The 20,910-nt window shown below is 50.9% G+C and overlaps 1 protein-coding gene across 1 annotated transcript; it reads left to right on the top strand.

Moving 5' to 3' along the window:
• Nucleotide 1: 1 nt before the first annotated feature.
• On the top strand, nucleotides 2-19,812 carry TTLL4 (tubulin tyrosine ligase like 4). Its single transcript, XM_040069290.2, has 18 exons — nucleotides 2-1,738; nucleotides 2,395-2,504; nucleotides 2,930-2,993; nucleotides 4,833-4,957; nucleotides 5,370-5,480; nucleotides 6,375-6,451; nucleotides 7,092-7,286; nucleotides 7,370-7,452; nucleotides 8,551-8,679; nucleotides 9,306-9,428; nucleotides 10,930-11,028; nucleotides 11,581-11,715; nucleotides 12,439-12,576; nucleotides 14,416-14,518; nucleotides 15,059-15,269; nucleotides 17,419-17,489; nucleotides 18,078-18,160; nucleotides 18,951-19,812. The coding sequence occupies exons 1-18, from the start codon at nucleotides 492-494 to the stop codon at nucleotides 19,039-19,041; spliced, it is 3,195 nt and encodes a 1,064-aa protein (XP_039925224.1). The 5' UTR covers nucleotides 2-491; the 3' UTR covers nucleotides 19,042-19,812.
• Nucleotides 19,813-20,910: the final 1,098 nt, after the last annotated feature.

Raw genomic sequence — 20,910 nt, forward strand, 5'->3', positions numbered from 1 at the left:
CGTTGTGTAACATTGTGAGCTGAAGCTTTGAGGAGCAGGGTGAAAAAATAAAGCAGATGTTTTGGGGCTTGTGGCAGAGTCAGGAGGATGGTGTTGGAGACAAAGACCTGTAGGAGCGAGCTCCAGCTGCCATGTGGGTCCCAGGCAGGCAGCCTCTTTTTTCAGACAGGGTGACCGTGCTTGGGCTGCTACTCCATGGCCCTGGTTGGTAGTCAGGCGCCCCCCCTGTGTTTGCAGGGTACAAGCTTTCCTGCAGATGGCTCTCTTTACATTGTTCTTTGCATCCTCTGGTTTCATGTGAGATGCCAGCCGTTCTTTGACTTGGTCTCAGGAGACTCTTGGTTAGTTTGGTAAATGGGAGATGCGGTTTTCATCCTGCAGGAAAAGCAGCTCACCCTGCTTTCCTCATGTGGCACTGGGCTGGCTGCTGTGCCCTGACAGTGTCTTTCATGCTGTCCTTTTGTTTCAGGCCAGCAAAGGTGCTGCTGTAGATGACTGATGCCCTTGTGCCTCACGTGCTATGGCTCTACATGGCGTCTGCAGGACCAGACCATGCTAATCTGGGCCCCAGACAGCGGAAGAGCATTGGGCTGGAGTCAGGCACCCTTCCGGCAGAAAGACCTCGGTCATGCTGGGCCTGGCACCTCGCTCAGCAGCAGGCAAAACCCATCTGGAATTTAGAGAAGAGATACGTGAGTGCTTTCCAGGATCGCATCCTGCTGCCCTCAGGGATCCCTCTGCAGCAATCCCACTTCTTGTGCTCACCGTCACTATGGCATGCACAGCCCACTGAAGACAGCCTCCAAAGCCCTGCAGACACTGGCTGTGTCACGGGAAGGGTGATGTCTTCTGTGCTGATGGAGCCCTGCCGGCTGGCAGAGGAGCACTCTGGAACTGGGGTCAAAGGCTCTGCCCTCAGCTCAGGTCAGCAGGCTGCCAGCTCCTGTAGACCAGTGCTCAATAACAACTCCTTTCTATGGCCAAGCAGTGCTAAAGTGCCTTTTCCGCAGTCACGGAAGATGAAAAAGGTGGAAAACACCTGGAGTTTTCCTGCTGCTTCATGGTCCCTCTCCAGGGACAGTAGAGACGGCTTCCCTAGCAGCCTGATCAACAGACCAGTGAAGAGCAGCAGCGTTGTGTCAGAGCAAAACACAGACCCCTCCCTTACCCCTGTGCCAAGCAGTGTGATCCTCAGGAAGGACCAGTGCTTGTTGGAGGACACTGAGGGGAGACTTCACAGCTCAAAAGAGAAGGAACCAGAGAAGAGCCTCTCGAAGGCTGTGCAGCAGCTCCCTAGTCAGGCTGCCACACACAGAGGCTTTGGGTGCCAAGTTGAAAGTTCTGGCCTCATGAATGTGGGCAGCCTGTCCAATCAGAACAGCAGGAGGAGGCAGCATGCCGGAGTGCAGATCACCCAGAGAGAAACCATTGCTCCCCTAAACTTGGAGCTTGGGAGCTGTCGCCTTAACAGGAAGTCGAGCCTTACAGGCACCTGTGACGCCGTTGGCCGCACTAAGCAGATCAGTGTCCATCCCTTGGCCTTGCATGCTGACGCTCCTGACTGCAGCACCGGCTGCTGTCCCATGGGCGTGCTGAACCCTCTGTGTGCCGGGGACGGCCTGGCAAGAGCAGAGCCTCTGCACTTTGCTGCCATCTCTGAAGTGGCAGCACACGTGTCCACCATCCAGCTGGAGAACGAGGAGAAACAGGCCGAGGCTGTGGTTCCAGGAAAGCTTAAGTAAGTAAAGGCAGGAGAAGGAGGGAGGCTGTGGCAGGATGTGCCAAGCTGGCTGTTGCATCTGCATGTGTTGGGAGAGGACGCACTGTGGGCAGTACGAGGTGGCCATAAGGATAACCATGGGCTGTGTCCATGAGCAAAACCCAGCTGCAGCATCCTAGTGGGTGGGGCACCTTCCTGCAACCCCCAGCTCAAGGCAGGTGCTTGAGACGGCTCCAAGCTCTTTCACCTTCTCCTTCAACCACAGCATGGAGTTGCTGTGTGGCATTTCTAGTTTGTTCTTCTCAGCTGGGGGCTTGCTGTTGAGCTTGCTGTTGAGCCATGCCTTCCTAGTCCGAGGCATGGGTTCATGAAAGAGCACAGAGCTGATACAGGACGGAGAGGATGTGAGGGCATGGAGCTCCTACTCTCCTGTTGAGAGAGGGTGTCCTTGTTCCTCTTCTTTCTAATTGCTCTGGAACATGTTCCTTCTCAGCATGGTCTGGGGCCTCTCCATCTTGCTAGCTTGGGATGAGTGCTTGTACATCAGCTTGTACTGGAGAGGGCAGTGCCCTCATTCTCCTGCCCACATTATCTCATGCTGCCTTGTGGGCTTCTGGGGTTTTGGCCCCAGAAGGCATGTGCCATTCCTTTTTATGTGATGTCCTTTGTCCCAGTACTACTGCTGAGAAGTCGCTTCTGGAGCTGAGCCACCCCCAGGATGAAGCAGAGGAAGAACTTCCTGATGGCCTGGACGAGAGCTGCAGTCAAGAGGAGTATGAGGACAGTGAGTGCTGGTTTCCCAGGGAGGGCTGTGCTCCATGCCTCAGTGTGGGGAGAGCAGGAGCTGTCTGGGAGCTGGGGGTGAGCACAGCTGCCTTCCTGTCTTATATTCATGCTGTCATTTCAGGATGTACTGAACCCAAAAGTGATGTAACAGCAAGGAGGAACTGCATGGGTTCCTTCCGGGAGCAAGCTAGGGCTGACCACTGTCTTTCTCCAGAACTTACCCATCTCCTTTCTGTGCAGGGCTGTCAGCTCTGCTCCCTTCCCTGTTTTTAGAACACCAGTTGGTAGGCAAAAGCCAGGATCCAAGGACTTGGGGCAGCTGGAAGGTTGTGTCCCCTGGTGCATTTGTTTCTTCTCTTCCCTCCTTAACTTTGTGCATTCACTCCTCATGGAGATGAAACTTGAGTTTGCTCCCTCCTGCAGGTGACTCGGATGCTTCCTCTGATGCCGATGTGTCATCCAGTGGCTCTGTGACTCCTGGATCCAGGTTAGTAGCTGTAAACAGTGCACTGGACTTGGTATATTTTTCTAGACTTTTCCCAGGACCTGAGGGAATGGCCTGAAGTTGCATCAGGGGAGGTTTAGGTTGGATGTTAGAAAAGGGTTCTTCACCCAGAGGGTGGCTGGACACTGGAACAGGCTCCCTAGGAAGTGGCCACAGCACCAAGCCTGACAGAGTTCAGGAAGCATTTGGACAATGCTCTTGGGCACACGGTGTGACTCTTGGGAATGGTGCTGTACAGGGCAGGGAGTTGGACTTGATGATCCTTTGGGTCCCTTCCAAATCAGCATATTCTGTGATTCCATCATCTTTGCCCTCCAAGGTGACAGAGGAGATGGTAGCCTGTGGGGTAAATGAGTGAACGTAGGAACAGATGTCCCAGCCAAAGCAAGTTTCCTTGCTACCCTGCAGACTAGAACTACCTCTCTTGCTACAGGCAGCAGCCTGTAAAGTGCTAAGGGTGCCTTCACTGCAGCAAAACAAGGGTCTTTATTTCACTGGCACTGACAAGTCCTGGAGCCTGGATTTTTCTTTAGCTTCTGGGAGAATCTTTGTCTGTGGAGGATTGGTTATCCTGTGGTCATCTGAGCCCCGCTTCCATGACTTCTGGCTGACCTTTGTTGTACCTGTTTTTGCCCATCCGGCAGTGGGAGCTGGTCTTCCACCAGGGCTGCCTCAGGCTTTGCTGTCTTCCTGACAACTTGCTGCTTCCCGTCATGTCATCACTAATCTGAGAGACAAGCAAGGCTTTCTCTGAGCAAGTGTTGAGCCTTAGGGTGCTGCAGAGCTCTGGATGTGCACATGTGGTTGTGAAAGTCCTGAAGAGGATGTAAACTAGCCCAGCAGATGTTTCTGGCAGGATGTGTCTGGTTGGCCTCTGGGGCAGGTGGGGGAAGCAGTGGTTGGGTTAAATGCCTCTTGCAGAAAGGAGGGAGGGTTGTTGACTACTTCTTTGTGCAGGCTGTGTGCTGGCCTGGCCTTGAAGCTGTCTCCTGTCTTCAGTTTGTTGTGGACAAAACCAGTTTTGTGCCAGAGAGTGTTAACCAATATAAGCCTTTGCCAATTAATAAAGTTTTGATTATTGATTTCAGTGCTGAAAAGAAAAAAAAAACCCAAACAAAACAACAAGGGCTTTGTCACCTCAAACAAAACACCTCTTCTTCCCCCATGCTTTTCTCCAATTCTTCTGCATCAAGTTACAGTCAGTCCTTTCCGCGAGGCAAGGGGTGGCCTGAGAGACTGGTGATAGTGTGTTGTAGTTCCTTTTCTTTTGCTGCTCTTTGTTCCTTTTTGGATCGCTCTGTTGTGGCTTCTTCCACTGTCTGCAGTGGCATATATTTCAATATACGTTCATTGCAAACCCTACTTTTCAAGTCATCACAGCCTTAATAGAAACATTACAAATTCTGTCCTTCCTTCCAAGTATTGGGGCTTGCTGTGGTAAGGTGTACATACTGTGGGTAAAACTCCATCCCTCTTCCCTGCAACACAGAAAAACCATGAGGGTTGCAACAGTTAAATCATATGTATTATAATCTCCACCCCTTGTTCCCTTGGACAAGGTTATGGGGTTTGTCATGTAAAAACTCCACTCCTTGCCCCAGAAAATCACAAACCCCGCAGTGGTTATTTGGCATGTGCATTCATTGCAGACTCATCCCCTCATTGCTGCAGACTGAGTTACTGACCTTAGTGCCCATTACTTGCACCACATTGCAATGATGGTGCAAATTCCTGATACCCAGATTAAGGCTCCTTCCAGCTTCCCTCTTCCTTCATTACTTTTCACTTTTAGCCAGCTGCCTTCTCTTTCATCTTCCTTAGGAACTGCATCGAGTGCCTGGCCCAGCCTGCTGAGGCTCAAGATAAAGTGCTCAAACCAGCTCTTGTCTGCAGTTTATTCCCTAATGTGCCTCCAACTATCTACTTCAGTACTTGGGATGAGACAGGTGAGCCAAGGTCTGTTGTTGCACAGGGTGAGAGTGGCCAGCCCATTATTAGGAAGCCCATTATTAGGGACCCATCATTATTACTGGTATTAGCACACAACCTGGAGCTGGCTGGCAGTGGCTGCCCTTAACGCCTCCCATGATGAGACCCAGCACTGCTGTAAGATCCAAATGGCTGCAGTAAACTGTTGCTTCCATTGCCTGGAGCATGACTCAGGCTGCTGCTGAATGTTCCAGTGTTCTGGATCTCCCCTACCTGTGGAGTCTTCTGCTCCATGACGGTTCTGCAACAAGGGCTCTGCACCCCCTTCTACAGGCCTGCTGCCTGTGCAAACCACAAGAATTTTGCAGCTGTAATAAATCCAAGTATTGTGTTTGTTTTCCTTCAGTCTTTAACTTTTTGCCTTCCTAGTGGAAAAGCTGCCTTGGGAGCAGAGGAAGCTGCTGCGATGGAAAATGTGCAGAGTCACGCCTAACATAGTGAAGCAAACTATTGGCAGGTCCCACTTCAGAGTTAGCAAAAGTAAGTTGGGGGAGGCAACATTTTGTCCTTCCTTGCTTCCAGCGCAGGGACACAAGAAGGCAGAATGCCTGCAAAGAACAGAGCAGAAGCAATACAGCCTTGGCACTGCAGGATGCTGGGTTCATGCATTTGCCTGTCTGACCTGCAGTATCCAAGATCTGTGGGTCCCAGCAGGATCTGATCTGCCTCTTGGCTTGTTCCAGGCATACAGGACTTGCTCCTGGGCTGTCAGGAACTGAGGCAGATGTGAGGCAGGCTTCCTCTAGTTTGCCTCTCTGAGAAGCCTGGCTCTCGTGTAGTTCCAGGCCCAGCACTGCTGCTCCTTGTCCCCCAGTACTGAGGAGGAGGTCATCTTCTCTGACCGTAGCCAGAGCTCTCAGGATTGGGAAGCTTGTCATGGAAGAGATGTGTAGGAGAATCGCTGAGCATTTGCATCTACAATCCATACTCTGGAATGTGATCTCCTGGAATTATTTATGGGACTCCTGCATGTATCAGGAGACCTCTGCACAGACTATTTTGGGGCTATAGTGAGACATGGAGGGCAGAGGAAGTCCTAAGAAGTTTGGCATCCTACATGTCCCTCAGGAGCGCAGCATTCTTTAGCCAGCTGTTTCATCTGTCAGCTGTAACGCACTGAAGTCAGGATGCTGAGGAATTAAAGGCATTTCTGTGACTCTTCAGCCTTGCAACTGGTCATATTTGCAAGGATATGACCCACTTGGTTAACCAGATGCCACTCAGAGCCCTTGCTTTGGCAGCTTTGCCGTAGTGAGTATGAGTGCTTTGTGCTACAGCTGTGCAGCATCCCTGGCACGCTTTTGCTAGCCCAAGGAGATGGGGTGCTGTGCGTGGCAGGGTACTCGGTCATGGACTTTCCTGTTTTTCCTGCAGAAAGCAATGACTGGCTGGGTTGCTGGGGCCACCACATGAAATCCCCTGGCTTCAAAGCCATCAGGGAGCACCAAAAGGTAGGGGCTGTTTTTGGCTGATCTCCTTCACATGCATGGAGAGTGTGTTGGAAGCAGTTGGGGTGCCCCTCCCCTCAGGGCCAGGTGTTTGCTGTGCAAGCAGTCCCTACAGTGTCCCTTCCAGAACTGGGAGAGAAATCCAAGAGACAGGCATAGCTGGATGAGCATCTCTGTTGTGAGGGTGGCTCTTGTACAGACTGAGGCTGTAGCCAAATTGTGTTTATTTGTGAGCTTCTCTAAATTCAGTCATTGCTGCTTAAAGCGGTCCTTCTTCTGGCAGAACTGAGGGGTAAGGACAGTGCCCTCGCTGACAGTGCAGTGAAGGACATGTACCTTGCTCCCATCACAGAACAGTCAGGTGTGGCTCATGGCTTGAGAACCTGCAGGGGACCAAAGCTTTGGTATCTATCACAAGTACCTGCCTTCTCTAAAGAGCTGTGATGCTCTAAACTATGTGGTTTGACCCTGCAAAGATTCAGGGGTAGGTGGAATCAGTTTGGGTGCAGTCTTGAGAGGGGAGCAAAGACTGTCACCCTACTCTGTATTCAGAAAGGATGTATCTTCTGCCAAGGGAGCAGGAAGGAGTTGGCAAGGAGATGCGGAAGCAGAGAGATCTCATAGTATCTGTGTTCCTTTCTAGCTAAACCACTTCCCTGGTTCATTTCAAATTGGAAGGAAGGACCGTCTGTGGCGCAACCTGTTGAAGATGCAGGCTCGCTGTGGGAAAAAGGAGTTTAATTTCTTCCCTCAATCCTTCATCCTGCCCCAGGACATCAAATTACTCAGGAAAGCATGGGAGGAAGGAGCTAGCCGACAGAAATGGATTGTGAAACCAGTAGGTGTAAAGCAGAACTCAATCCTCTGTCCTTCTGTAGATGCAGGGAGAGGATTGGATCCATTCTTGTTTGTGTTTTGCAGCCAGCATCAGCAAGAGGCATTGGTATCCAGGTCATCCACAAATGGAGCCAGCTCCCCAAAAGGAGACCACTGCTAGTACAGAGGTGAGTGAATATAAAACCAAGGTTGACACACAGCCTGGGACCTCTTAGTGTCTTGTATCTCTGGCCAGTTCTGGGTCCCTGCCTCTGTGTGGCACAACAGAAGTACCTGATTTGCATCTGGAGACTTCTCTGGAGACTGCCTGGTTATCCTGCTGCTGGAAGTTTGGCTCTGTCAGCTGCAGCTGGGCTTACTGGAGTGCTGCTGTGTCTGTGTAGATATTTGAGGTCTCAGACACAACTTGATTTCATGAGCTTTCTGCAGTTTCTGTCTGGCAGGTGGACAGCTTCAGGCCTGCTGTGATCCAGCTCCCATTGCTATGTACTCTGGTGTTTGGCATGTTTGGAGGCAAACAAACCTTATCCAGTTCACACAAGCAGAGTGGGAAGAGAAGTCCCAGGGAAGAGGTGGCAATTGTCAAAGATTTGTTCTTATCCAAGTTAGAATGGTTCAGTAAAAGCCTCAGTGCGTGTGGATGTTAGTCAAAGGATTTTCTTGAAATAACAGTGTTCTCAATCTCCTTCCCCTTCTGCAGAAAAGTGGAAAAGTAGTTCATCTTGATATGAGGTTGCTTTCTGGGAAGATTCTTGTGAGGGCAGGAAAACTGCAGTGTTTGGCAGACAACGAACTGTTTTGTTTCCTTGTTAGTTCTCCCTATCCACTTTCTATGCAGAGAGATAAACTTTCCTGTGGAAAATCATGAACTTGTAGGATGAATAATCAAACGATTTGGATTAAAATACCCATCTGTTTCTGCTTACTGTACAAAACCATCTGTGGTGTACTGCATGTCTTAGATATTCCTGAATATTATGATCAGTGTTGTGGGTGTGGAAAAGCTACTGTGCCTTAAAACTAGGTAAAAATCTCTTCAAAATGGAACTGAGCAGAAGGAAACACTGCTTATGTGCTGCAGGAACTCCTCACAAATGGGAGAGCTGCTCTTTCTCTCATTTTGTCTGTGATGCGATTAACTTGGAAATGCTGCGCAAAAACGCTTCTGCATTGATCCCTTGTTTTGCCAGTGCTTCTGAATTGTGGGTTAGAGATGTTCCTGCATATGAGAATCATAACCCTTATGTGCTTACTTCCCTCTGCAGATATCTGCACAAACCCTACCTCATTGGCGGGAAGAAGTTTGACCTGAGGATCTATGTTTACGTCACTTGCTATGATCCTCTCAGGGTCTACCTGTTCAAGGATGGATTGGTTCGCTTTGCCAGCTGCAAGTAGGTTGTGCAGGGGAGCAGTGCTGGGGGCTGCCTTGCTGCCCAGGCATCTGTGGTTTTGGTATCCACCTTGGCTGGGGCAGGAGGGAGTCATCCCCTGTAAGGGTGATGCTTAAAGCTGTATCTTGCTTGCTTAAGAAGCAGTGTGGAAGCACACGGGGTCGCTGCAGGTGACTGTTGAAAGGGAATGTGAGAGGATGCTGCCTACATCCAACCCTCCCAATGAAAGATCAGCTCAGTGCAAAGCAGTTGTTGAAATACGTTGTCTGTGCTTTATTCTGCATAGAAACTGGCACACCAGAAATTGAAATGTTTCTTCCAGTTTTCATTGTATTGCCTCAAACTGCTGCAGTTCCAGCAGTGCTTCTGCTCACTGATGCTCTGGCTTTTATTTCTTGAGGACAAGCTGTGAGGGTGGGATTGCATTCCACTGTCCCAAGGCAGCCTGTTCTGTCTCATGTTTTGTTCCATTAGTTCGGGGCCTGTGGGGACAGAGAGCTGCAGGCAGCCGGGCTGGAGGGTGGCGGAGAGTGGTCTGAGATGAGGACAAAGTCTGTTCCCTTCTCAGGGACCTGGGGACAGGCACTTCAGTCTCAGACAGCTTGTGTTACTCTTGCCTCCTCCAGTTACTCCTCCTCAATGGAGAGCCTCAGCAACAAGTTCATGCACTTGACCAACTACAGTGTGAACAAGAAGAACACGGAGTACAAATCAAACTCGGATGAGACTGCTTGTCAGGGACACAAATGGTAGGTGCTGCTTTTAGGGTACAAGGAAGCTCTTTCTAATTCCCATTAAGTCAGACTTTTTTCAGTATTTTTATCCAAAACTTGAAGTTGCTTTCTGTAACATCTGCTCCTACTTGGGAAACTGAAAGAGCAGAGTGATTTTAGCATGAGTTACTGTCAGTGGAATCTGGATGGTCTCTCTGGCTTGTGACTTATCCTATCCACTGCTGCTTGAGCTGTGGGTGCTGTTCATCCTGCCTGTGTCTATGCCATTCTCTGCTTCCAATGCTGCACTCATCTCTGCTCATTCATCCCCTTTCTCTGTTGTGGGGGAGTGGGATGTGGTTAAAGCAGAATCTGATTGGTTTTTGTTAGATATTGAATGGGTGGTGCTTTAATTGGTTAGATGGGAACTTCTGGCCATTCCACTCTTGACTTTGCTGTGGATGCAGAGAAGGGGACAGCCCTGGTTCAGAACTGTTAATTTATGTGTGACTCAGTGGGAATGAGAGCAGTGGTGCCATTTCCAGACCTTTGGGAGGAGGGCTGCAATCTTGCAGGAGTTCCCATTCCTTGCTGTCCCATGGGTGAATGGATGCAAGCCCCAGGAACTTGTCTCTGATTCCATGGTGGTGTTTGAACACTTTTAAAAATAGTGCGGGATAGAGTTCTCAATTCTCAGCCTGGGCAGGGCTAACTGCAATTCAAAGGGAGTTGCAGAAGATGGTTTCCTGTGGCCAAATTAGAGCTGGACTTGCTGCACAGTGGTCTCTTCCTCCACTGGGACTTTTAGAATAGTCTGCTGCCTCTCAAGTTGCAATTGCGTGGGGGTGGGATTGTGTGGGTTTTCCATACTTGTGTGCAAGTCAAAGCTAGCTGCTCCTATGTTAAAGATAAATGTGGCTGTAATCCACTCCATCTTGTATGAAGGAAGTGTGACCTTTGGATTCCTGGCCATTAGCCACATGGTCTCACTTGAGAAATATCTAAGCATCCTTGGCTCAGTGTCAGAGTAGCTTGCAGCACTTCAGTGTGGTGTGGGAAACTCCTGTAAAAGCATAGATGCTCCCTCATACCATCTTGTTACCCACATTTTTCAGATGTTAGCCATGCTTTTTTCATCCCTGAAGCCTCAGTGAAGTGGCTTTAACTAAAACATTTTTGGGGTCTTGCTGGATCCCTGCTGAGCTGCTTTGTAGTGCTTTGGGGGAAGGCCTGCAGGAAGGGGAGGTTTGCTGAGGACATGGAGGGGGAGGGAAGAGATCTGGGCCTGACTTACCTTGCTCATGTGCTAATTTGGGACTGTGCTGAGAGAAATCTATGACAGATTCATGTTCCTAGTATCTTGGGCCTTCAAGACCAGGGGCCAGGCTGGGGAGAGCAGCAGCTAGGAACTGAGAGGTTTGAGGATGTCAAGAGGTTTGCCATGCCAGGGAAGAGTGCTGTCAGTGTTCCTCTCTGTTACTTCCACCACCAGCAGCAAGGGGCTACAGAGCTACTTCCTTTGTTTTCTCTCCCGCAGGGCACTCAAAGCTCTGTGGAGTTACCTGACCCAGAAGGGAGTTAATAGTGAGGCCATCTGGGAGAAGATTAAGGACATCGTTATCAAAACCATCATTGCGTGAGTCTTGGCACCCCTTGCTCCGTGTGTTTGTGAGGCGCACCCTGGCCTCTTTGACTGTCCAGTCCCTTCTCAGCCTAGTCCTTTTGCTCTTAATTGAAATGGTATCACTGCTGTTGGCTTCAGTATTTCTCTGAGGATCCCTCCTTTCATCCTGTTACTTATGCTCCTGCTACAGTAGCTGCAGTGGGTAAATAGACTACAGTTTCCCTGACCTGCCTGAAGGCCAGGAAGGTGCAGTGTACCCAAAATTGCCCAGCTTGCCACCCACTCCTCTGCTTTGCCTGGGAGCCTAAGAAAATGGTCCCTGGTGCAGGATAAATTTTGTATTCAGAGGTGGATGCTACCTGACACAGCAGGGATGTTCAAGATGGGGTGCTGGATCCATACATGTTGAAGCAGTAGCAACTCACAGGCCTGTGCTGGTCCCTCAGCCCACCTGCTCCCACGGCACGTGGCTGCATTACACTTCCAGAGCTGTCAGCATGTGAACAGTCAGAGCTCTGCTGTCTGTCTGACTGTTGGAAACAAGAAATTTTTCTTGGCTTGCAGTTCTGAGCCCTATGTGAACAGCCTGGTGAAGATGTACGTGCGCCGGCCGTATTGTTGCCATGAGCTGTTTGGGTTTGATATCATGCTGGATGAAAACCTCAAACCCTGGATCTTAGAAGTCAACATTTCCCCAAGGTAAAGCATATTCTGAGCCACAGCAGAGAGGGATAACGGTCTTTCTTTTTCTACAAAGTGAGTTTGGCTTAGCACTGTAGGTTGTGCTAAAAGACCACGGGCTTTGAAGCCTCCCTCTCCAGATTGCAGGAATCAAAGCCCTCCCTGTCTGTGAAAGCAACATTCATCTGCAGTTCAGAAAGCTTTGCTAGGCATGCTCCAGCTAGAGCCAGGGAAGAATATGTTAAAATAGGGAGGCCAAGGAAAGATGTGTCTTGTACAGAACGGGTGATGGCAGAGATTTCTTTGCGTGGGCAGAAGCAATCAGCAGTTCCACTGCCTCGTGCACCATTTGCTTCCTGACGGCATCCGGCCGCGTGGTGTCGGCTGTGCAGGCAGGGCCCGGAGCTGCAGTGTAACCGAGCGGGGCCTCTCCTGCCTGCCAGAGTGGGTGGGCATGAGCCGTATGCAGAGCCAAGTCCGCAGGGCTCTGGGGATGGATTTGCCTGTTTCTAGCAAACTTGGGAAGAGATGGAAAAATTAACTATTTCTGATAGGAAGCACCCCCTTCAAAGAGCTATTGTCAGGATTTTTCTCTCAGTGTCTTACGGTTGGTTTCATGAGGCAAGGGACAGGCTAGTGTTTTTATCCCAGTCAGTAACAACCCAGGGATTGATCTCAGGGCCATGGGGCTCGACACCTCCATTCTAGCACTCAGGCTTCTGTGATGCTTCCTCTCTGCAGCCTCCACTCCAACTCCCCACTGGATGTGAGCATCAAGGGCCAGATGATTCGGGACCTCCTCAACCTCGCTGGCTTTGTTCTGCCCAGCATGGACAATGTGGCCTCAAGGACACAGACGAGAAATGGCTCTACCTGCAGGTTAGCCCCCTTCTCTGTCAAGAGAAGCAGCTTTTTACTTGAGGGATTTCATCTGTGGGGGCTGCTTGGAGCCCAGCAAATGTTGGCTTCTAGCTGTTGAGAGTCTGTGCTTGCTGGTGCTTCAGCTATGGGTCCAGAGAACTTGCCTCATTGCCTGAGTATCTGGTTCCTGTGGTCTTTGCAAGGCAGAAGGATTTATGCCCTCCCTGCAGGTCCATAGTTGGAAGTGAGGCCAATATAATTTGTGCTTGCTCTGCAGTTTGTCAAGTTGTGCTCTCTTGTCTTTCGCCCTGCCAGAACTAATATGATGCTAAGTTTCACTGCCTCTCTGTCTGCTTGGAGGACTGGCTGGCTCTGTTGGGGCTGGATCTGCTTACCCTCTGACTTGCCACAACTGACATGCCGCTGCCTGGAGCAAGAGGAACACCTGTTTTTTTGCAAATGCTGGAGTGATCAGTTCTTTAGGCAGGACTGCGGGTGTACATGCTGCCGACCTAGGGGTGGAGGTGTGCACAGTCTTCGCAGCTAACGTGGTTGTTTTTTGCAGAATGCTAATTCCTGGGTGTGTGTCCAGCCAGGCCCCTAATCCTTCTGGGGTTCACCACCGCTAGGGCTTGTCCTGGTTTCAAACCTGATGGCTGGAAGGAAACCAGTCCGTTCTCTGCAGCAGAGTGGCTGCTGGCCATATGTCATTGAAGGATCAGCTTGCTGGGTTAAGCACCAGCATGCAGTGATGTGTGGGCATGCCAAAAGATGGGACTCTTGCCCTCTGAGTGCCCTGTGCCTTCAGTGGAGAAGCTTGGAACATGGGCCTGTTCCAGATGGGGAGCTCTCACCAGCTTGTCTGCGGTGCTTTGATCACATGCTGGTTTGCCACTTCCAGTGGAAGTGCTGAAGGGCAGGTGTCTGCAGAAAGACCTGCAGGGGATTAAGTGGATCCTTAATAAAAAGAGGTTCAGATGATGCATTACCAGGTTTCTTGCATCCAGAAGCAAGCTTGTTTAACTGTATTTCATGCCCTGGGGAGCATGTGAAGGGTTTTTGTTGTTTTGGGGGTTTTTTTGTATATGGGCAGAATTCCAGTAGATTTGTATGTTCCCCAAGCGCCATGCAGCACAGATTCAAGGTTCTGCTCTCCCTGTTTGGATCTGCACACAACTAATAAGTTTTGCAGCAGCAGCAAAAAAAAAAAAAAAAAATCTATTTCAACAAGTATTTCCCAGATTCTGGCATCCCCAAGTGGTTCAGTTGGTGCTTAGAATAGGTGGTTGCTGGTCAGATAGTACAAAAGGCCAGGGCTTCCTATAGCATGTGGCAGAATTCAAGTTCTAAGAGTACTTGGGTATTGGCAGAGAAAGTTTTTGATATAAGAGTTCTCTTCTTCCTTGTACAGTACCAGTACTGAGTACAAGTACCCCCATCCCTGTGCTTGCAGTTAGGAAGCTGTGTTCCAAGCGGGATGTAAACACGAGTTCCCACCAGGCTTCATGTGCTGTGAATCACATCGTGGTGTGTCTTTGACCCTCTTGCATCCTGCATGAGTGTGAGGTGATGGCTCACCTTTTGGGTGAAGGAACACTGAGATGTCTTAGTGGGGAGCTGGTAGACTCCTCCTAGTATCCCTGCCCATATCCTTCCTGGATTCTGAGTTGATGCACAAGGCCATGGATCCATCACTGATCTCAGAATCAGTGGAATCCTTGGAGAAAGTGTTCTCTCCTCCATGTCATTTTCATGAAGGTGTCATTACCCTCTCAGAAGTTGCTGGGAGCAGCTCTGCCATGAAAGGACTTTGTCTTCTCCACTTAAATGCTCTATTGTCTCTCTTGTGTCCTCTAGTCTGAGCAGTGCTTTGAAGGAGAAGCCCAAGCCAGTATCTGAGCATTTGAGAGCAGAGAAGATGAAGAAGGCTTATTACTTGATGCAGAAGATACCTGACCAGGTACAAAACAACTTCCTCTGTTATTTGCACCATCATGCCAGGCCCATGTCTATTCCTCTTCCCTCTTCAGATTGTGCTCTTCTCTGGGGTCAGCCAGATAGTGGGGTGCACTTGGGCTCCAGTGGGTTACAAGACAGTTGGTCAGAAATAAATTTGGTTTGCTTAAGCCACTGTCTCACTGACTTATCTGTACATTAAAACAGGTGTGTGCTGAGGGGCACATTACCCATCAGTCTCCAAACAGAGTCTGAGCACTGCCTGTTCCTCCTTATGTCTCTGTGCAGCTCTTAGAACGTTTGCCAGCTGATCCCCATGCTGGGTTGGTAGGGTCACTGGCCATGTGTGCCTCCTGGCAGTGTATTTAGAGAGGCTGGGCTGCAGAATTGGTGTTCTCTTCAGTTCTGTGCAGTGTTGGTGTCACCACTGAGCCTAGATTCATTCCACAGTTTCCATGTGGCTTTTGTCCCAAAGATCTCAGACACATGGAGACCTCTGCTTGAGAAATGCTTCTCCCTCACCTTAGGTTGCTCTTGTCTGCAGGATTTTTATTCTTCTGTCTTGGACATCCTGACTCCAGATGACGTTCGCATCCTGGTGGAGACAGAGGATGAGTATTCCCGGCGTGGGCAGTTTGAGAGGGTGTTCCCCAGCCACATCTCCATGCGGTACCTGCGCTTCTTCAAGCAGCCTCGTTACTTTAACATCCTGGTGACCCAGTGGGAGCTCAAATACTACTTGAATAGACACAAAGGTAACTGCCCTCCAAAGCCTGGCACAGCCACCTGACTCAGGCAGGCTGCCTGCTGGCAGTCGTGGGAGACTTTTGAGCTATGCATGTTGAGGGGGAGCTGCCTGCCTGCATACCAACCCCTAGGAAATGTGTTACCTTCCCAGACTGCTTCAAATATCACAAAAAGCGTATTCTGACTTGATGAGAGATGATGACTGTTCTGGTACGCACAGCACCAGCGCTTCTAGGTGCTCTGGGCATGAAACAGACTGGGATTTTGCCTTCAATCTGTAGCTTTGGCCTCTTACTGTGTTACTCTGCTCTCTTTTGATGGAAAAACAGCTGGATTTGCTGGGCTTTGCTCCTGACAAGTGATCTCTGAAGGAAAAATCGGGCCTATTCCCTGGTTTCCTGAAGGCTTCTAATTGATGAAATACAGTATACAAATGGAAATTTTTCCTAAACACTTCCATCCTTTCAACACACAATTCTGTATTTTAATAAAAAACCATTATCCTTTAATGAGGCATAGCTGGGCTGGACCAATTCCTTCTCATCCAGGGTTGTCTCTATCAGGGCAGCAGTATAAGCTATTTGGGAGACAGAGCCATTGAGATCTAGCATGAAGGGTTAGAGAAAATAAAAAGAGACTGTGTCTCAGGGCTTTCCATCCAATATCTGATCTAGATGGAGAGGCTTCTGGAGGAGCTGATCCTCCATTGTAGTGACTGTATGTGTGGTCCTCACCTGGCTATCAAGGAGAGAAAGAAGAAAAATGCTTTTGTCACTTTTCACTGGTGTTAAAGCAAGTATCGAAGGAGTCAGTAACAGTCTTTCACAGAGACATGCTAACATCACAGCCTTCTCTGCCTGTGTTGTCAGCATGTAACATCCTTTGCCTTGCAAATATCTTTGCTGGATGAGCTTCCATCAACTGGAAGAAAGATTCTGTCATCACCCTCACTGAAGTGCTGCCCTGAACTTTGCCACTCAGGCAAGGGTCCTGGTTCAGTGCTCCGGCTTCCCCAAAGAAGCCAAGTGAGCAGATTTGCTCTATCCCATCGTTGCTTTTTACCTCTGAGCAGAACTCACCCTCCCCCATCCCCTTCCTGTTCCCATGTGTTCCATGCAGCCCTCCTCTTTCCCAGCAAGATGCAAAGCCCGGGCTGGTGCACAGACCCAGGACAAGGCATCTGAGCTACCCTGCTCCCTTTGGCCCCCAACATGTGGGGATATTTTTACAAGGTTCTGGGGCTTGCTGAAAGGTGACCAAGTAACAGGCTTTGGACAGTAAGGATTCTCCTGATACCTTATAGAAACCCACAGTAATCCCAGCTGGACAGCATCAGTGGACTAGCTCTGCTGGTTCTTAATTGTCAAGTCACCCTAGCCTTCTGCTATGACCCTGAGGCTCTTAAGAAAACAGGATGGGAGTAGTCCTGAATTTCTCAATATTTCTGGGTTGGCCACGAGCAAGTTGCTTGGCTGTAGTGGGGACAGCTAGCCAGAAGCCCTGGAGGAAGTGGTGCCTGCTCAGTGCAGTTGAACACATGGCTCTGCTTCAAAATGACCTTGCTTGTGCTCTGGAGCACCATGTCTTGGGTGTGGTAAGAGGATCTCTGCCTGTGCCAGTCTCGCCCTCTGTCAGGGTGTGTCGAGCTCTGGATGGATCCCTGTAGGGAGGAGATGTTGCACTGGGATGCTGCAGCTGATCAGTGCTTTGCAAGGAGGAGGTTGCCTGAGTTGCCCTTCTCTGGGAAAGGGGTCGATGACAGCAAAGCTGCTCTATATTTGCGTGCTGGGAACTTTCACCGGTGCAGCCCAAATCAGGTGCTGCTGTTGGCAGACACCGGGCTCAGGGGGACAGCCAATCTGGTCTAATTCGGCAAATCCTGTGTTGCCCCAGTTTCCCTGTTTCGCTGAGCCTGCTGCAAGGAATGTCTTGGCTCCCTGTGAGGACGGCAAGCACTTGCAGCAGCCCACGCACTGATGTTTGCTCGTACAAAGGGTGAACGCCCTTGGTTTACCCCGTGTTTGCTGGCGCTCGAGCACGTGTTCAAGTAGTTATTGCATAGCATGTTCTGTGTGGTCAGTGCAGCATATTTGTATGCCCTGAGCTGGGAAGGCTTAACTCTCTCTAAACCTGACTGTTTGTTCTGTCATTTCCCAGGTCTGGAGCTACTGAAGAACTGGTGTGTCAAAGGGTACCACACCGGGGCAGGCACGGATTTGGCCCAGATGGTGCGTATAACTGTGGGTAAGGTAGGCAGAGATAGTTGTTTACCTGCACAGAGTTGGGTAGAGAACCTCCTTGTTCTGCCTCCTCTGGCTCCTGTCTTACCTGTTTGCCTTCTTCCCTCTTTGCCAAGGCCTCCAGGAGTTTGGAAAAACCCATGCTGCCCTATTTCCCACAGACATGAAGTCATGAACAGTATATCAGATCTGCAAGTATTTTGCATCTGAATATCCTTGGGTGCACTGGTCACAGCCCTACATATTTGGCACCTGTTGTGCCCATTGTTGCTCTCTGAGGGAGTCGTCTCTGTCTGTCACTCCTGTGCCTTACAGCAGAATGCTACTCTGAAAGAAACCCACTCTTTTGACCTCGAGATGCTCTACTCCCACTTTCAGCAGAGGGATTCATTAGGCAGAGAGCAAAGATTGCTCTGTTTGCTATTCTGGGAACAGTCTTGTGGCAGTGACAATGCTCAGCAGTGAGGCAGCTCTAGCTGAAGCTCTCTAGGGCAGCCTGTGGCGAAGCACAGCAGGCTTGAGGGATTTTTGCCACGACTTAAATAGCCATTCTGTTGTCTTCCTCTCCTCCCACAGTGGTCATTGCCAAAGTCATTCCTCCTCCAGAAGAGTAGCATTCAATCAAAGGACTTCAGCAAACTGGAGCTGGGCACATTGGGGTGAGTTTGTACTGGCCATGTCATGTTCCTGGTGTTCATAGTGTGGCTTTTGGACTGGGGTCCTGGTAGAAAACTGGCAGTCTGAAAAGCAGCTTTATTTAAGGGGAAAGGACCAGGATGGTTTGCAGGCTCTGAAGCCACTGCTCTCTGGAGAGCCAACAGATGGGGCTGGCATGATGTCTGTGCAACTGGGCATGTCTCCTTGGCACTGATGGGAGTGAAGCTCAGAACAGCCAGATTAGGTGATGCTTGGAGCTGTCATAGTCAGAACATGCTGACAAGATACTCCCCACATTGGAACTTGTATCACTTCTGTGGACACTGATGTGGTTAATGGTGAGCAGAGGCTCTCAGCTGCAGCACTGGCTGGGGGAACAGTGAGGCCTCCAGGCCTGTTGCACTCTCCTGCTTCCCCAAGCAAAGCTGGGCTGCTGACAGCTTCCTGCAGAGGTGGATGACTTGAGTTTCTATGGGTGAGCCAAAGTGAAGGGGAGGCACACCTCTGGTCTCTGGTTCTAAGAAAAAGGCCATCCCTGTTCCTGTGCTGAGGCCAGGATTGAGTTGGGTTTACACACAGACAGGGAGACTAAGCTGTGACCCTGAAGTCCCACTGATATTGGGATACCTGTTGGGGTCACTGGTGCTGCCTGGGGTGGGAGATGGAGTAGGTGAGCCTGGCAGCCTTCTGTCTGAGTCGATGTGTAGTGAGACGCAGATGATTATTGCACCATGGTCTTTTTGGTCCTTTCTCACTGTCCTTAAGAAGCTCAGGGTCTCCTTTTTGTTGCAGCACATACCTCCCTTCAGCTGGTGAGGATCTCACAAGATGCCTGGAGCCCAGCGCTACTCAGAGCTTACCTCTCAACAAGTGCACTGGTTAAGCCAACCAGAGACCTGCTGGCTGCTTCTCTGACACTGCCCTGGTGATGTGACCAAGCAGCCACCGTCCCTCCCTGGGGACACATCAACCTACCTCAAAGGAAGAGACAGGAGCTGATTCTGTAGGGCAAGGACTGTGGGAGCCCCTTGCACTGCACATTTGTTTTGGGGCTAATTGTAGAGAGGGATGCTTTCCTGGCCAAAGAGGAGACCTGTGTGACTTTGGTTTCTAAAACAAGTGGCAAAGCTTGAGGAAGTGGGGGTTATCTGGCCTTTGTCCTGGACTGTTCTTAAAGCCTGACATGGCGGTTTCTTTGCTGCATGGGAGCTGGCTGAGCCTGCCCTTCTTGTCCCCACTTAGCACAGGCTGAGCCCTTGCTCGCCTGTATCTTTGTCCTGAGTTGCTGGCAGCTGAGTCTGCTCTTGCCCTGCTGCAGCCTGGCCCCTGGTGATAAATCTCCAGTCCTCACGCCTGGGAGGGAGTGAAACTGTCCAGTTTTATCCTTTCTGAATGTCTGTGCCAACATCCTGCCCTCCCCCAGCAACAGGCCCTGCAGGCTTGCACATCGCAGCTCAAGAGAGACCACAGGTACCCGTGGGGCTCCGGTTTGTCGTGGGGGCAGTAGGGCTGCTGGGGAAGGAGCATCCTTCTCGAGGCCATTGGCGCTCTGGTGTGCCCTGCAGCATGTGTGCATGGACTGCAGGTTAGTGCTGTTCTGGGTCTGCTTTCTATTTTCCCTTTGTTTCTTAAGGATTTGTATTAAATTTTAACATTCAACTGCTCTCCTGGTTCTCATCTGCCTTCCTTTTCTCTGACCACGTTGTGTCGGTGGGAAGCTCACCCCTTCCCATGCTTCACTGGGTTCTGGCACAGGAAGGGTTTGTGCTATCACCCCACTTTTCCCTGTCCCTCCCAGAACTGGGGGTAACTCTTGCTGCCCTATGGCAGGTAAACATACCCCCCAGCATGGAAGAGCAGCTCTCAGCATAACTGCTTTGGTTTGGGGTCTCCCTTGTGTCTTGGGGACTGTTCTGTGCATCATTCATTAACCAAGGGGAACAGTGCAGTCCAGCCTTACAAGAGGGGCAGGAAGGTTTGGGTGTCCAGAGCTGGCCCTTGCTGGTTCAGAGTTCTGTTCCCCCAGTATGGCAGGTGAATGCTTGGGCAGGTTCCTGGGGTCCAGAGGAGGTGCTGAGGTGTGGGCCCTGGGTCTGGTAGAAAGCCCTTCCCTCCCCTCTCCTCACAGCCCACCATTTCCCAGCGCTGGGCCCTGTTTCTCTGGTCTCCTTGGTGACAATCTCATCTCTCCTCGGCTTCTCTCCAGCACCTGAAAATAGCCTCCGAAAGTGGAGATGCCTGCTCCCTTCCCCGCTGCCAGCACCCGCGATGGCCAGGCTGGAGCCGGGCTGCTCTGCAAGCACAGCTGTAAGGGCCCGGCGCCATGGGCCCCTGCACCGCTGCGGGATTTGGGCCGCCCTGTGAGCCAGCACCGAGGTCCTGGCCTTGTCCCTCTTCCTGCCTGCTGTGAGGCAACACCAGGGAACTCCTCGTACCCCGCCGTGGGCCAGTATCGGGCTCTCCCCTGCAGCCAGACAGAGCCCTGTCCCTTTGGCCCTGTAGCCACCAACGCTGTAGCTCGCCCGCAGCTGCCCCGGGCCAGCCCGGCGGCCTCCCAGAAATAGGAAACGGAGCCGGGAGCGGGCAGAGGGCGAGCAGGAGGGGGAGGCCCCGCGGCAAGGAGGGAGGTTCCCCCACAGCAGGAGGGGCTGCCCCCGCCGTGGGACCGGGGTCGCCGCGGACAGTGAGCTGCGGCAGCACCCGGGCAGGGACAGGCAGGGCTGGGCAGCGTGGAGCACAAGGGGTCCGCATC

Source organism: Hirundo rustica, chromosome 7 (genome assembly GCF_015227805.2).
Source record: "Hirundo rustica isolate bHirRus1 chromosome 7, bHirRus1.pri.v3, whole genome shotgun sequence".
Taxonomy (NCBI): Eukaryota; Metazoa; Chordata; class Aves; order Passeriformes; family Hirundinidae; genus Hirundo; species Hirundo rustica.

Bases quoted from the DNA above. Each gene is read 5' to 3' on its own strand.
- TTLL4 (XM_040069290.2), top strand. From the start codon at position 492: ATGACTGATGCCCTTGTGCCTCACGTGCTATGGCTCTACATGGCGTCT. The intron at 6,452-7,091 runs GTAGGGGCTGTT...GTTCCTTTCTAG, and splicing joins CCATCAGGGAGCACCAAAAG to CTAAACCACTTCCCTGGTTC. The intron at 18,161-18,950 runs GTGAGTTTGTAC...TTTTTGTTGCAG, and splicing joins CTGGAGCTGGGCACATTGGG to CACATACCTCCCTTCAGCTG.